The sequence below is a fragment of the Prosopis cineraria genome, unplaced genomic scaffold (genome assembly GCF_029017545.1).
Source record: "Prosopis cineraria cultivar Desert tree isolate PC_DT_omini unplaced genomic scaffold, ASM2901754v1 PC2, whole genome shotgun sequence".
In the NCBI taxonomy this organism is placed as follows: Eukaryota; Viridiplantae; Streptophyta; class Magnoliopsida; order Fabales; family Fabaceae; genus Prosopis; species Prosopis cineraria.
The window spans coordinates 38,780,601-38,797,432 of record NW_026555333.1 but is presented as its reverse complement, the minus strand read 5'-3'; the positions used below and the strand labels follow the sequence as shown (position 1 = coordinate 38,797,432).

The window sequence follows — 16,832 nt, the reverse complement described above, 5'->3', positions numbered from 1 at the left end:
ACCTAAATTTTCCTATAAAAAATGAAGATACATACACGCCTGAACATGTTGATATTGGTTTCAAATCCATGATTTCTTTCAAGAGAATGGGTGATGTTGTCACTATGACAACACATAAATTTAATAATAAATAAATATGATACATTAGTGGTTATATAAAAAAATTATTTTAAAAAATTCATAAAAATTAATTTTTACGTTAAAGCCATTATCCTAGTAAATGTCAAATGTCACACTCTGTTTATTCTATCTTTTTCTTTTTCACAATACTCTCTCTATTGTACTCTCTTTGCTTCAAATTATATGATAATTTTGAAAAAAAATTTTTATCCTAAAATATAAAACAATTTAAGAAGAATAAAGTTTTATTAATTATATTTTTTTTAATATTACCCTTCAAATGGAGAGAGAATTCAAATATTACTATAGCATAATGATTAAGTGTGTAAGAGTATTTTTAAAAGTTTATAATTTTATTATGACAAACATACGTTTATAAAGTATTATTATTATGTGTAATTAATATTTATAATTTTATCTCAAATTAGATTTATAATTTGAGATTAAAGAGCATCCTACTCACATTGTCCAAAAAGTCGTTGTACAATTTTCACTTTGTCTTTGGCCAACACAATTTAAGTCCTTCATTTCTTTACCTGCCAATTGGACGTCGGTGCCATATGTCTGTTGGAATGCCTAACGTGCCTTGTCAAGTCACACAGCAAAGTCACCACTTTCATTGTTTCATTTTCTTAGCCTTGAAGGCTGAAGCAGTTGATTCCTTTCCTCGTCGATCGAAAACACGATGAGAAGCAACCAAACTACGCTTCACATTACAAACACCTTTAATACAAAATAGTAATTATATTTTTAAAATTATTTAAAAAAAGAAATAAAATTTAAAAACATTAATTATTAAATAGACTCCCTATTTTAAATAGTCCATATAATCCTATTTATAAGTCATTCTCAGCATATTTCATCAAAATTACAGAAAATATCAAACTTTATTAATTATGTTTTAAAATTTATGAAGTTTCTACCTTTATCCCTAAAAAAGACAAAAGAACTATTTTTAATAATTTTTTAATATTTAATTAGGGTAGAAAGGCAGTAAATATAAAAAGTTGTAAGTATTCCAAAATAACAAATTAACACTATTGATTTCAATTATGTTTATTATCCACACTATATTTATTACTATACCAAAATTCAAAAAACGTTGAATATTTTTGTACTTCAATGAGACTAGCTTAAGTCGCTAGAATGTGATGAAATATAATAAAGTATCAAATATTTAAACCTTCTTGATGTTAAAAAACAATAGAAGAATTCCACTTGCATTGATAATTGTGAATTTTTTTTATTGTTTACAAGCATCTTTTCATTGAAGTCAATCTTAATCTACTTGGATAATTATGGACAAGTAAGTAAATTTTAATAATAAAAGAAAGTCTTGTAAAAATTGTTTTAATCACTTATTAGTGATAACTCATAATAGTTTTATAATAATAAACAATTACAATTTTATAGAACATGATTAACTATTAACTAAAAAAAATATAATATGAAATATGTTATTAAGAGAAATTAATGAATGCTTTCAATTTACAAAATTTTGGTCTTGAAAATGATTTTTTTCTATAAAACAAAGCATAATTGTTTTTGTTTACTAAACATGATTTTTTTTTATGGGCTGGGGAAGAAGTTGTATTTTTTTCAGAAAATTAAATTACAAAATAACATCAATTTTTAATTTATTTTTATACTCTTCTAATATTTCACTAAATAATTAAAGTCTAAAGACATTGAATAACTCTTACTACTTTACTAACGAATAAGACATTAACTATTATAAGTTCCTCCATACATATAATTAATTTGGTTAGATGCAAATAAATTTGCATGCAAAAGGCTTAAAAATACTTATCCATGAGGTGCCTTAAAAAATGACTCATGTTATATTTTAGGAGATATTTGAGAACATTGAAATGAATTATAGTTCTCTTTATGTTATACCTTACTCTGATTATTTCTTTAAACTTTTGCATATGGTTTGTATTTCTTGATCAAAATTAATTATGAATATGTCATTCATATTTATCATTTGTTCAGTTGGTCCCAAATTAATGCAATATAGCTAAAGACCACACTCATTAAAACAAAAAAAACTAAATAGCATGTTAACATTGTTGATTTCAAATATAGAGCATGAACCAACAATGATGCTCTACAGTGTAATTTATCCTACAAGAAAGTAATTTTAAAGACCTACATAAATTAATATAATTAGATGATATTTCACCCTTGCATTGCACGGGGCGAAACAGTAGTTATAAGATAATTCTTGAAAAAAATAAAATTTTATTAATAATATTTTTTTAATAATACCCTTCAAATAGAGAGAAAATTTAAATGTTATTATAATATAATGAATGAGTGTACGAGGGTATTTTGAAAGTTTATAATTTTATTATGAAAAAATAAATTTATAAAGTATTATTATTATGTTTTATTAATATATATAATTTTATTTTAAATTAGATTTATAATTTGAGATTAAAGAGTATTCACATTGATCAAAAAGTCATTGAACAATTTTTACTTTGTTTTTGGCCAACGCAATTTAAGTCCTTCGTTTCTTTAACTGCCAATTGGACGTCGGTGCTATATGTCTGTTGGAATGCCTAACGTGCCTTGTCAAGTCACGCAGCATAGTCACCACTTTCATTGTTTCATTTTTCTTAGCCTTGAAGGCTGAAGCAGTTGGTTCCTTCCCTCGTCGATCGAAAACCACGATGAGAGCAACCAAACTACCCTTCATATTACAAACACCTTTAATACAAAATAGTAATTATATTTTAAAATTATTTAAAAAAAGAAATAAAATTTAAAAACATTAATTATTAAACAGACTCCCTACTTTAAATAGTCTATCTAATCCTATCTATAAATCATATATTTCATTAAAACAAAAAAAAATCTTAAATTTTATTAATTATGTTCTAAAATTTATTAAGTTTCTACCTCTACCCTTGATAAAAACAAAAAGAATTATTTTTTAATAATTTTTTTAACATTTAATTAGGGTAAAAAGGAAATAAATATAAAAAATATACTGGAGCGTCCTATAAATAGGATTAAAGTTAATCTTCTCTCTATCTTATAATTAAGATATGAGGAGTATATTAAAGAGAGAGAGTAAGCATGAAGTAGTTATTATTGTTCCTACCTTGTGCCATTCATTGACTTGTCTTCAACATCTTCGCATCCTTCATCTTTGTCATCTAAACTCTTCAATATGCCAAAAATCTTTCCTCTCCTTCATCTTCTCTTTCTTTAGAACCAAGAAACTAACAGTGGTCAAATGATGGGGAGAACTTGCAAGGGAAAGGGAAAGGGAAGTACTAGCTTGGTAGATATTGTGTTCTCTTGGACTTTTAGCGATGCTCTCAACGAAAATCTTTACAAAGACAAGGTTGTTCTATTCTTTCTTCTCTTTCATTTGCTGTGGAAAATGAAATTTTGTCCTCATGAGTGAGTGGGAGTGAAGATCCATTTAACAAGAAGCTCATGAAATGTTTCATGATCTTCTTGTTAAATTAAAGTACATGCAGGACATGAAACTGAACTTTCATGTTCGTCATATATGTCTCTCTCCTTCTCACATCTGATTCCTCTGGTCTGTTTTTTTTTTTTCCCCCTTCCTGCGTGCTTTCTCTGTTTCTTTTGGCTGTTTCTAGGATAATTTGTTGCTGTACTTGTTGTTACTTCTTGGAATGAATTTCAGCTTCTGGGCAATAAAATATATGGCTTTCATCTTTCATTTGTTTCATGATCTTTCTTTCTTTCATGTTCTCAGGTGCCAAAGATCCCATTATATTTTTTGTCAGCAACAGAATACATGAAATCCTTTATTCCTTCACTGATCGAGGAAACACACAGTGATCTTTGTTCCAGCTTGAAGGGCATTCATCAAGCCCCTTCCTGTGAAATCCTGACATGTAAGAGGATGAGTGAGGGCTTGCTCTATCAATTGACAATTGATAAGATTCATGATGGAAGGTATGGACCTGAATTTGGGGATCTTATCGCCCTCACAGATGAGAGGCCAAAAGGCATTGAAGACTTGAACAAACCCGGAAGACTTTATCATATTGCTTATGTTCAATGGTCAAAAGAGGGTCAGATCACAATACTCTCATCAAAGAGCATAGAGACTGAACAAGATGTAAGGAGCAACAATACACAAATGCTGTATGCCACCTATCTCATCAACTTGACAACCAACATTCGTATTTGGAAGGCCTTGAACTCACAACTGGAAGGTGCAAACTTGAATGTTATTGGAAAAATTCTTCAATCTGAAATATTGGTAAGAATCATGTGGCATTTAATATGTGAGAACCCTATTGTTGCAGGTATTTGGATTCATGTGAATATAATATATAGGAAATATATCGATATACAATAACTGAGACACATACAGCACATAACATAATATTTTCATATTTCCTATACTCATGTAAGATGTAAAAATCCTTTTCTACTAGATATGACCAAAATCAAATGTTATTTAATTAATTACGCTTCATTATGCCACTTGAGGTTATGATAAGAATGAAATTATGTTCATTATTATAGCTCACTCAAACACTGCATGAAGTAACTATACTGGATCTCCAGACAATAATAAAGAATCCTTGTTGAAGCTTTTACTATGCCTTATTTTACAGATTGGAAAGAGCAATCACATTTGCCCTTCAGTAGAGCACCCTAACACAGACATTTCTATCATAACAAGCATAATCAGATCTCAGAATCTGAATGAATGCCAGGAAAATGCTATATTAAGTAGTGTTGCAATGAGGAAATGTCATCACATGTACAATCACACTTTGAAACTAATATGGGGCCCTCCTGGAACTGGCAAAACAACGACAATAGCATCCATGCTATTTGTACTGCTCAAACTAAAAACCAGAATATTAACATGTGCTCCCACCAATGCTGCTGTTTTGGAAGTGGCAGCTCGCTTGCATAGTTTAGTTAAAGATCAACTTCAGTTTGATGCCTATGGGCTGGGTGACATAGTTCTTTTTGGGAATCGATCTCGAATGAAAGTTGATGATTATTGGGGCCTTCCTGATATCTTTCTTGATTATCGTGTTGATATGCTTGAGCATTGTCTTGATCCACTGACTGGTTGGAAGCATAACTTGGAATCAATGATCAGTTTGCTTGAGAACCCTCATGAGCAGTACCTTTTATCTAAGTTTGATGGGAAGTATGAGGAGGTTAATGATCTCATATCATTAGAAGAATTTACTAAGCTTCATTACAGCAGTATAGAGAAAGCATATCTCTCATACAAGCAGCTTGAAGATAAAGATGATCATATGACCATGGAGGAATTTGTGAGGGTAAGATATAATCATGTTACTAATCAATACCTTTCTTATAAAGATGAAGTTCAATGTATAAAGAGGAGGTTCAGACTCATCGGTGAGAATCTCAAGTCCTGCATGAAGACATTATACTCACAGTTACCAACTTCCCTTGTTCCATTTGAGGTGGCAAAGAACATGTGTAAAGCTATTGACTTGCTACAAAACCTGCAAAGTTGTTTGCATCGAAACGAGTTCATAGAATTTCCCATAAATAATGTAGAGGGAAAAAGAAGTAATTTCATTCAACCAGAACTTCCAAATGAGAAAAAGAGATGGTGTTTATTTCCCTTCTGTGCTGAGAAAATTCAAAGCTTTCTTGAGCCCATCCAACCTTGGCTTATGCTTACAGAAACACATATGCCAATAAAAGATGTTACCTTTAGCTTTGGAAGGCTGAGCTTGGAAAGAGATGAGTGCCTTAGGATTCTTAGATCACTTTCTTGGTCAATTTATCTTCCACAACTTAAAAACCGTCATGAAATAATAGACTTTTGCTTGAAGAAGGCATGCCTAATTTTTTGTACAGCATCAGGTTCCTCCAAATTGTTCACTAAAGGAATGACACCCGTGCCCTTTGTAGTTATTGATGAAGCAACTCAACTCAAAGAGTGTGAATCAACCATACCTTTACAACTTCCAGGTTCAAGACATGCTATTCTCATTGGTGATGAGAAGCAACTTCCTGCAATGGTTAAGAGCAAGGTAATAGAGTTGTCACTATGTTTTGTCAAAGGTTATAATGAAATGTTCATGGTTATTCACATTCAAATTGTTTATGGATGAGGTACCAATGCATATATGAAAAAGTGGTTTAAATTTGATATTTAGCTTAAGCTCTTGAATTGATTAGTTTTTGACATTTGTGTTTTGTGTTAGTGGAGATCACCAAAGATCACTTTCTAATTAATATGTATGTATATGACTATCAAATTTCAGATTTCTGATGAAGCTGGATTTGGAAGAAGCATGTTTGAGAGGCTGGTATTGTTAGGATTCGAGAAGCATCCCCTTAAAGTCCAGTATAGAATGCATCCATCTATAAGCTTGTTCCCCAACAGGGAATTCTATGAAGGGCTACTTGTGGATGGCGTGAATGTCAGAGTTTCAAGCTATAGTAAACGTTTCCTTGAAGGAAGAATGTATGGCTCCTATTCTTTCATAAACATAGCCAAGGGGAAAGAGCAATATGGTTTTGGACACAGCTTGAAGAATGTGGTAGAAGTTGCTGCTATATCAGAGATTATAAAATGCCTTCAAAAAGGTTCCTTTCTTGCTAATGAAAATTTTGTGTTTGTGTTGTCTCTCTGTTTCTTTTATTGTTAACTCTATCTATTGACACTTAGTAATTAGTTTGGCACTATCTAGTTGAGAGAAAGAATTTGAATATATCATAGATGACAAGCCTCTTGTGTTTTTTCTGCAACAGTGTTTCTCAGAAACAGAAGGAAAATCAGCATAGGAGTGATATCTCCATATAAAGCTCAAGTCTATGAAATCCAAGAGAAAGTTAATCAGTGCAATTTGGTGTCAGATGCTGATTTCTCTGTGAGAGTTCGTTCTATTGATGGCTTTCAAGGTGGTGAAGAAGATATTATAATCATCTCCACTGTCAGGTCTAATGAGTTTGGAAATGTGGGGTTCCTTTCTAATAGACAGAGAGCAAACGTGGCTCTAACTCGTGCCAGGTATGTTGTATCAAATTATTGTCGAATTAGGAATGCATTTGGTTTGTAAGTAGCCTAAGCCAATTTGATGGAACTTATCTTAAGGATTAATGAAGATTTTGATTTGGATTTGGATTTGAATTAAATCCTTAATTTGAAAATACAAAAGTTTATGAACTTGAATTTTCTTTAAATTCAAATCTATTTTAAATTATAATTTCTTTGAAATTTTAAATTTTCTCTATACCCTAATCATTTAAAATTTTAATCACTTCAAATATCTTGTTCTCTTTCTTGTTTTGACAATTAATGTTTATGTAACTCTTGTATCTTTTCTCATCTCTTATCTATTAAATAATATAAATAAACTTGTTATTTTTAATTTTTCACTTTTGTTTTGAATCTTAATTCATTTCTATTCTTTATTTAAAATTAAACTACTTAAACAAAAAATTTTAAATACATGTGGATTTCAAATGTGAGATTTGAAATGCAAGATTTCAAGTCCAAATTCAAGTCTATCAATCCAAACATTACCTAAAATTATATATACCTTCAATTCATTCTTTAGTTAATCAATATTGAACTTTTCCATACATTCTAATATTCCTCCAATTACTACTTATCATTTTTTATATCTTTGTCTTTCAATCATTCCTTTTTTTTTTTTTCCTTCTCTTTGCATGGGCTTGCACTTCTTTTCAATTTCTAGAATATTCATTTTTTTAATTCCTTGTATCTCTTCTCCATTCTTCACTCTCTTCTCTCTCTCTCTCTCTATATATATATATATATATATATATTTATTGCATCCTATATTGAATGACTTTTAATACCATATTAAATTTAAAAAGATGAAAATACAAAAAAAAAATTAGCAGCTGAAAATGTTAGAATGTATTGAAAAGTCTCACTTCCCACATTGATTGGATTGAAGGTAAATAATTTTAAAGTAAGTCCTATTAAAAATTAGCTCAGTCAATTTGATATGACTTACCTTAAAATTATATACTTTCAATTCATTTTTTTTAGTTAATCAATGTGAGACTTTTTAATACATTATAATAATTTATTGAGACCAAATAGGACATAATAGGCCAAGTCATTTATAAACACAAGGATGTTCATTTGAAACCACATCTTGAGTGACAAATTTTGTCACCTTGAAAGTTATCTTCCTCTACTTATGCCTGTTAATCTAACAATGAAACTCTCTCAACAGAAGCAAAAAAATCAAGGGTAGAAATATTTCACTGATCTTGAATTGATTAGAATTTGTGCTTTTTTGGTTCTTTTGTAGACATTGTCTTTGGATATTGGGGAATGCAGAAACTCTTGAACAAAGTCGCTCAGTTTGGACAAAGCTAGTAAATGATGCCAAGCAAAGAGATTGCTTTCATAATGCTGATGATGACCAGAACTTGGCTCGGGCCATTAAAGATGCCTTGCTTGAGCTTGAACTAGTTGACAAATCAAAGTCATCATTTAAGTCACTCAGAATAAGGGACTAGATAGAGAAGTCAAAAACAGGTGCTGCAAGTTCTAGGTAATTTCATCACATTGATCCTTAACGTTTTGGCTCAGAAATATCAATACATTAATTGTTGTTAATATCATTGAAAACTAAGGTTCATCCAATGACAGTTCGAGATGAAAGGAATGAAGGTTTTTTTATCTGACAATGTAAGTAAGCCAATTCAAGTATTAGCAAACTCAATTAGAGATTGATCTTTCAAAGACATTTTGTATTCACACAGACTCAAATAAAGACCTTGTACCTAAGTAATCATAACTCCTTCAATTAGAACCAACACCAAGTGTTAGTTAGCAAGGCATTAAAATGCAGTGTAGTTTGTGGCAATATTATTTATATGTTTCCATCTTAATCATCTATCGGTAATCATAATTATAATTACTTTCAAGTTGCCAAGTTTTTTTGTTATTCCTAAAATGACCATATCTTTTTTTTTTAGCCAACAACCATATAATCTCTCTGTGTGTGTAAACACATAGCTCTTAGTGGAATTAATGTGTTTTGTTTGTCACAATTTTGTGCCGCCATAAAAATTGAGATTACTGATTTGACCATAAGATAAAGATAATGGTTCATGTAAGCTTCGATTAAAAAATATAAAGCAGTTTTTCAGATTAGATATTCAAAACTATGAAACATTTTTAGTTTTGCAACACATAATTGATAATTTTTTTTTCAAAAATATTCTTAATAGATAAACAACTTAACACTTAATTTTTAAGTAAAATATCTTATTGTCAATTTAAAGACAATTAATTATTGTGAGTATAATTTGATTAAAAATATTTTATACTCCCTTCGTTAAAAAATGTAAGACATTTTTTGAAAAGTTAGATGTTAAAAATGTAAGGCATTTTTAGTCTTTCGAGGTATAATAATTGTCTTTTTTTCAAAAGTGCTCCTATTGATAATGACTTTATATTTATTATAAGATGTTTAGTAGGAGTAAATATAAAAAGATATTATTAGTTTGAAAGTAAGTAACTACTTTATTGCGGGTATAATTCAGTTAAAAATACCTTACATTTTTAAACGGAGTGAACATTTTTTAAAGGAGGAACTAAATTTGAAATTACCACCCTATGATTACATTAAATTTATTAGTCAACATTTAATCTTATATTGAAAAAATATGTATAGATTGATTCAGTTTGTTATTAATCAATAACATATCATAAAATTTGATTAAACTCAAATTATATTTTATATTAATAATAGAAGCAGATAAAGAATATTTTATATGGGTTAAATGATAATTTAAATCCTATGCTATAAATTTAGAAGCAATTTAAAATTTAAATTTTTAATCTATTTTAATTCTTAAAAAATTATACTCGTGGCAATTTGATCTCTGCCAACCTCAATTACTTTTGAGTGTGAGCCCCATGACTTTTCCTCCGCCCTCCTTCCTCTCTCAAATGAAACCACAGTGATTGGGTGACAACGGATTGATTTTAGCATTTGATCTAGTAGTGGGGAGCCACATACATGAAATAGGGACAAGTGTACCCTCCACGTGGAGAAAAGTATATATGGAATATATAAAATTTACAATCTTGTACCTGTATTTTTAAAATTTTAAACCCTCTCTACTTGATAAAAAATATCGTTGGTAAAAAAATACTTGATAAAAAATATTTGAGTTTAAAAACTTTTTAAATATATGATATTTTAACTCATACTTCATAAATTCAAACCAAAAAAAATGTAAACTTATTAAACATATTATTAAAAAGTTGGATCAAGAGAGCTATTTATTTTATAATGAAATCCAACCATTTGTTAATATGTCATCCTTTTGATAATAATTTTTTTTTCTTTCAAACCTAAGCTTTATATTAACCTTCACAACACATTTTTTTCTTGAGAAAGTTCTCAATATATTTTTCCCAAATGAAAATATGCATAATTTTATTCATATTATTATATTTTTTGCCTAATGTAATTATTTTTAAAATTATTATATTATTTTTAAAATTTTGTCGTCTCACATCCTGATGTCAGGTCCTAGCTCTATCACTGATCTGATCTGCATGATGCTGAAAGCCTGTGAGAACCACCTCTGGTTCTCTTCAATGCATGTAGGTGCCGAGACTCATCAGGATATGGCTCTCTTTAAATATTCTAGGGCATATTCTACAGACCCTTCTTCTACTTTCCTGTCTTCTGCTCTGTTCCTTTTCTCACTCTAGTTTGTTAATTTCTCAATCATGCACACCTGGCATTTTATTCGTCTTAGCCTTTGAGCTTCCATGAAGCTCCAACTTAACTACATTATTTTAATCTTGGGCAATATCTGATTTTTGTTGCTAACTCTTGCGTATGAACATTCTACAATTGGTTAGACAATTGACAGTAATTACTTGAGAAGACTTGTTAGAATGTACGAATGTCCCCATGTGTTATTCTGCTATAAAGTTTCTCAGCAGCAGAAGGAAAGTCAGCATAGGAGTTATATCTCCATATGCTGCTCAGGTCTGTGAAATCCAAGAGAAAGTGAAGGAAAACAATTTGGTTTCAGATGGTGACTTCTCTGTGAGTGTTCATTCTATTGATGGCTTCAAGGTAGTGAAGAAGATATCATAATGATCTCCACTGTCAGGTCTAATAGGTTTGGAAATGTGGGGTTTCTTTCTAATAAACAAAGAGCAAATGTGGCTCTTAGTCGTGCTAGGTATGTTACTTATTGGGACCAAAATCAGATATATGTTCAAGAATTAAAAACTTGATCTTAAGAGGGATTGAGACTTTCTAACCTTTGAAGTTATCTCAATTTGGATCCAGTGACTGGCACAAATTCATTCACTCAATAAGTGTCCCAGCATTTAACAATAATTACAATTGTTTGATGCAATCAAATGACTATCATAGATTGTTATATGATATTTAGAAAACACTAAAACTCAAATTTTTGAAAGGGACAACATATGTGAGGAGTGTTTTGATTGTGAGGATTATCTTAAATTTTTAAGGAAAATATATTTTAATAATTTTAAAGTATTGTAAGTACATAAATGTGAGTTGATTAGAGCTTTTTTTTTTTTTTTTTGTAAGCATTGTCTCCAGATATTAGGAAATGCAAAAACTCTAAAGCATAGTCGCTTTGTTTGGAAAAAGCTGGTAAATGATGACAAGAACTTGTCTCAAGCCATTAAAGGATGCTTTACTTGAGCTTGAACTAATTGATGAATCAAAATCACTATTTAAGTCACTTAGTCTAAAGGACAAGACTGAAGTTGGAAACAGGTACTTCAAGATTTAGGTAATATAATTCACATTGATCCATAGCTTTTCCCTGAAGAACTTTGAAACACAAACGAACAATACATTATCTATATCAGCAAAATGAATATGTTGATTGGTTTTATTGTTTGTTTTAAGAGCTGACCAATATTCATATGTTTCAATACCAAAGGTTCATCCAGTGGCTGTTTTCGAAAACCAAGTTGTTGATGAAGGGATTCAAGGTGAATGACCTAAATTGGCGTGTTTGTAAGACGTTTTTGTTTTTTCAATCCTATGAAATTATTGTGTGTGTGTGTATCCATTGGGATTAAAGATGAAATCATAGTATATAAAAGTCAAAAAGCAAAAACTAATATTAATAAAAACAAACAATACTAAAAATAAGTTGTCTCATTTTAAAATTTTTTTATTGTTTAGTATGATAATCTATGAATGTCATGTTTAAATCAACTTATGATCATATTTTATATTTTAGTTATTTAAAATATACTTTTAATGGTCATTTATTAATAAAGGAAAACTTTTATGAGTTTACTATTTAAGTTTACATTTTTATTATGAGTTTATTTAAATTCACGAGTTTGACAACCTTAACTTAAGTATTTATTTTACTAATATGAAATCAACACAATTCACTTTTTCCAAATCAGCACATAATTTAAAATGTCATTATAAAGATTAGATTTATATCAAAAATGAATTTATTTTCTACTTCATTTTTAAAAAAATAATAAAATGGATACAATTAATATATAAGATTTTCAACTTACAAATTGCATGATTATCCAACTTTGGTCGATTTTTTTTTTGTCAATTATTTTCACAATAAATTTACTAATTACTAATTTTTAAATTATTATTATTAATTTGAATTATACAAAACATCCTTGAATTTTGAATTATGTATAAATAATCATCTTAGTATTTAAAACCTAATGATAAAACCCCCTAAATTTATAGATTTGTGCAGTGAGGATAACTCCCCACCTACACTAAAACTTCAAGTTATATACAAATAATCCCGTCAAATTTTATGTTAGTTACATATAAGTAATGAACAAAACTAATCGTAGGGAAATTATATGCATAAACGTAAGAATTTAGGAGGGTGCATTGTAAAATTATAAATTATTATTTAATACAAAAAATTATAAATTATCATAATGCATACTTACTCCAAATTTAAGTTACATAAGTAAAATCCTTTTGAAGTTATTCTTTTAACAAAACTTGATTTTTTATAAATTTCAAGTTAAAAAGTTTCTTTTGTAACATTAAGAGGAGTCGAATTCTTAACCTATACTCACATCCCACCCCATCCTTGCCTCTTTAAGTTAATAAGTTCTAAAATATAAAGTAACAAACTTTTTTAAAAGTAGTAGGAGTTGGGTCTAATGAAATGGATTAAAAAACACTAAAACTCAAATTTTTGAAAGAGACAACATATGTGAGGAGTGTTGTGATTGTGATGATTATTTTGAATTTTTAAGAAAAATATATCTTAATAATTTTTAAGTATTAATAAAATTCAATAATTACAGTTGAAATTTGAAACACTCACTGAGTGAGTAGATTTAGGTTACTCACAGGATTCACATCCAATTTATCTTCTAGATTGAGGCAAAAAGCCAAGAGTAAAAAATTGTAACTAATCATGAAATTAAACTTTTTACATTCATCATGTTACTTCCAGGCTGGTAAGTACAGAAGCTTGAGTTGATTAGAGCTTCTTTTTTTTCTGTAGGCATTGTCTCTGGGTATTGGGAAATGCAGAAACTCTAAAACATGGTGAAGATGGCAAGAACTTGTCTTGAGCCATTAAGGATGCTTTACTTGAGCTTGAACTAATTGATGAATCAAAGTCACCATTTAAGTCACTCAGTATAAAGGACAAGACTGAGAAGTCAAAAATAGATGCCTCAAGATCTAAGTAATTCACATTGATCGATAGCTTTTCCCTGAATTCACAAACACAAATGGTCAATACATTATCTTCATCAGTAAAATGAATATGTTGATTGGCGTTATTGTTTGTTTTAAGAGATTACCAATGTTTATATGTTTCAATGCCAGATATTTCATCTAGTGGCAGTTTCTGGAAACCAAAGTGTTGATGAAGAAGGGATTCAAGGTTAATGACCTTAGTTGTCATGTTTGTAATATGTTTGTTTTTTCAATCCCATGAAATTATTGTGTACATATATCGATTGGGATTCAATATGAAATTATTGTTCGGATTAAAATTATTATTGTGTTGTATATATCTATTGAAATTATTGTTTTTTCAAGTCAATAAATTTTTTTTTAAAAAAGGAGAAAATATCACTCCGAGACACAAGTTATTATATTTTAATTGTTTTGTTTTTAACTCGATAGATTTTTTTATTGTCCTTTATCCTTTTTATTTAATCCATTTGTAAGCTTAATCATTCTAGATTGAAAAATGCCAACAAGGCTTATGAACTAACTCAAACATAAGTTTATCATTTGTAAGGTTATTATTACTACTAAGTTGAATTATACAAAACTTTATTGAATTTTGAATCATGTATAAATAACTGTTTTAGAATTTAAAACCTAATGATGAAACCTCCTAAATTTATATATTTGTGTGGTGAAGATAACTCTCCACCTTTAATTATCAATTATACATTTTCTTAAATTTTATTTTTGTGTGTGTAATAATACTCTAAAACTTTAAGTTATATGCAAATATCCCCTCAAACTTTAAGTTGTTTACATATAAGTAATGAACAAAACTAATAGTAGGGAAATTATATGCATAAATATAAGAAGGCTAAATTACACACAACGACCATAAACTTTGAACCATGTATACATAACTTTCTTAACATTTAAAACTAATAATAAACTTCCTTAAGCTTATAAGTTTATGCAAAAAACCCCTAGCTATTAATTAAGTAACCCCTTAAACTTTATTTTTATATGCATTTAAGCACCTAAAGTTTGATTGATATACAGATAACCTGAATAAACTTTAAGTTATGTATAGATAATTAATATATAAAATTAATCATATACAATTTTTTGTAAAAATATAAGAGTGGAGGGGAGTTAATTGTAAAGTTTCAAATGTTAAGAAGGTTATGTGTGCATGGTTCAAAGTTCAAGGGAGTAATGTATAATTTGGCCACGTAAGAATTTAGGAGGGTGCATTGTAAAATTATAATTATTATTTAATACCAAACAATTATAAATTATCAAAGTGTATAATTACTCCAAATTTAAGTTACATATGTAAAATCCTTTTCAAGTTTTTTTTTTTGTTGAAAACTTGATTTTTTATAAATTTCAAGTTAACAATTTTCTTTTGTAACTTCAAGAGGGATTAAATTCTTAACCTATACTCATATTCCACCCCATCCTTGCCTCTTTAAGTTAATAATGTTAAAAGTTAAAGTAAAAAAAAATTAAAACTAATAGGAGTTGAGTTTAGTAGAACGGGCTAGTTTCTCATAACTTGACAAATTAAAATTTGAATTCTCAATGGGAGAAGTGTTTACATCTAGTGTTTGACTGTGCCTTAAATGAGAATGCTTCTTATTCATAAGAGGACACCTATGAGAAATTAAAAAAAATACTTTTAAAAAAATCTACAGCCTAAAATCAATTTAATAAGAGATTATTCAAATTGTTCTTAATTTTAAAAATTTATAAATCAACTAAAGATTTGTAGTTAACGTTTACAAAAAAAAAAGATTTGTATTTAATAGATTTTCCTAATCTAAAATCATACAAATTAGATATTTCTAATATACATGTATACATATTTCTTATTTCGGGAGGGCAACACTCTTTTATGTAGAAAAGTTTTTGATGAGTTAGGTTTCAAGAGTTTAATAGGATTGGGATGTGCGTTGACGTAAAGTTTGAATATGGGCTGGCCCAAAAAACATGTTTTAAAGGCCAAGTTGAATTAAAAAAAAAATTAACCAAGATAAAAATAGACCTTTTATTTCCTGGACTAGATAACTTATGAATTAAATAGGCTAATCTTTAATGGGTTATGGTTAACCCACTTAACCCATGTTATTTATAAAAAATTTAAAATTTGAAAAATAAAAATGGAGGGAATTTTGGTATTACAACCATATAAGACAAGCAAATTTTAAATGAATTGTAATAAAATTGTTCAATTTCATGTATTTATGAATTGAATTTTTTTAACTGCATGGAATATCCTATTAAAACTCATTATTTAGGTATACTCTTTAAAAATCATAAAAAATAAATACATTGCTCAGTTGATTTATTTAACCCATCAATTCACAAGGGTTGGGTTGGGCTATATTTTTTTCAATCCATGTAAAAATGAGTTAAACCCAATCCAACCTATATAGATCATGTTAACCCATATTTAATTAAAAATATAATCAAAAAATTAGTATATTCAATTCTTTATAATACTAAATAGAATATTTTAAATTTGAGTTTGCATCTCTTGAAAAAAATAAAAAATAAAAAGTCTATGGAATACTCCATCGGTTTTCCAATATAGGAAAAATTAACCAATTCACATAGTTTAAGAAAGTTGCTTAAGTTTAATAGTTATATTTGAAATTAAAAAAATTGGACTAAATTATCTCTATAATTAATGAAATAAATTTTTCTAATGAAAATAAATATTAGCTTTATGAGGGACAATTTGAAAAAAATGTAATAAATGCTTTTTAAAATGGGTTAATGAGCAAAATAAACCCTAAAGTATTGTTTGAAAATCAATTTCAACCCTAAACTCTTAAAATGTCCAAAATAAACCTTGAACTTTTAAATTTGTAGCAGAGTGAACCCTGATTGTTAAATCTTTTAACAATGTTATTGTTCAAGCAGTTACTGTTCACCATGGGCCCTAATTAATGCTGACGTGTTATTATGAATTAGTATCACAGACCCTAAATTATTATGTTAGTAGCATTC

At 28.7% G+C, this 16,832-nt stretch overlaps 1 protein-coding gene across 3 annotated transcripts; it reads left to right on the top strand.

Moving 5' to 3' along the window:
• Positions 1 to 3,344: 3,344 nt before the first annotated feature.
• On the top strand, positions 3,345 to 10,961 carry LOC129303861 (helicase SEN1-like). 3 transcript variants are annotated; one of them, XM_054943408.1, is made up of 7 exons: positions 3,345 to 3,478; positions 3,863 to 4,375; positions 4,737 to 6,152; positions 6,387 to 6,711; positions 6,877 to 7,135; positions 8,415 to 8,660; positions 10,653 to 10,961. In XM_054943408.1, the coding sequence occupies exons 1-6, from the start codon at positions 3,368 to 3,370 to the stop codon at positions 8,623 to 8,625; spliced, it is 2,835 nt and encodes a 944-aa protein (XP_054799383.1). In that variant the 5' UTR covers positions 3,345 to 3,367; the 3' UTR covers positions 8,626 to 8,660; positions 10,653 to 10,961. The 3 variants fall into 3 exon arrangements, with proteins under 3 accessions (XP_054799383.1, XP_054799382.1, XP_054799381.1); XM_054943407.1 differs by lacking the exon at positions 10,653 to 10,961 and adding an exon at positions 8,743 to 8,925; XM_054943406.1 differs by lacking the exon at positions 10,653 to 10,961 and having other exon boundaries at positions 8,415 to 8,925.
• Positions 10,962 to 16,832: the final 5,871 nt, after the last annotated feature.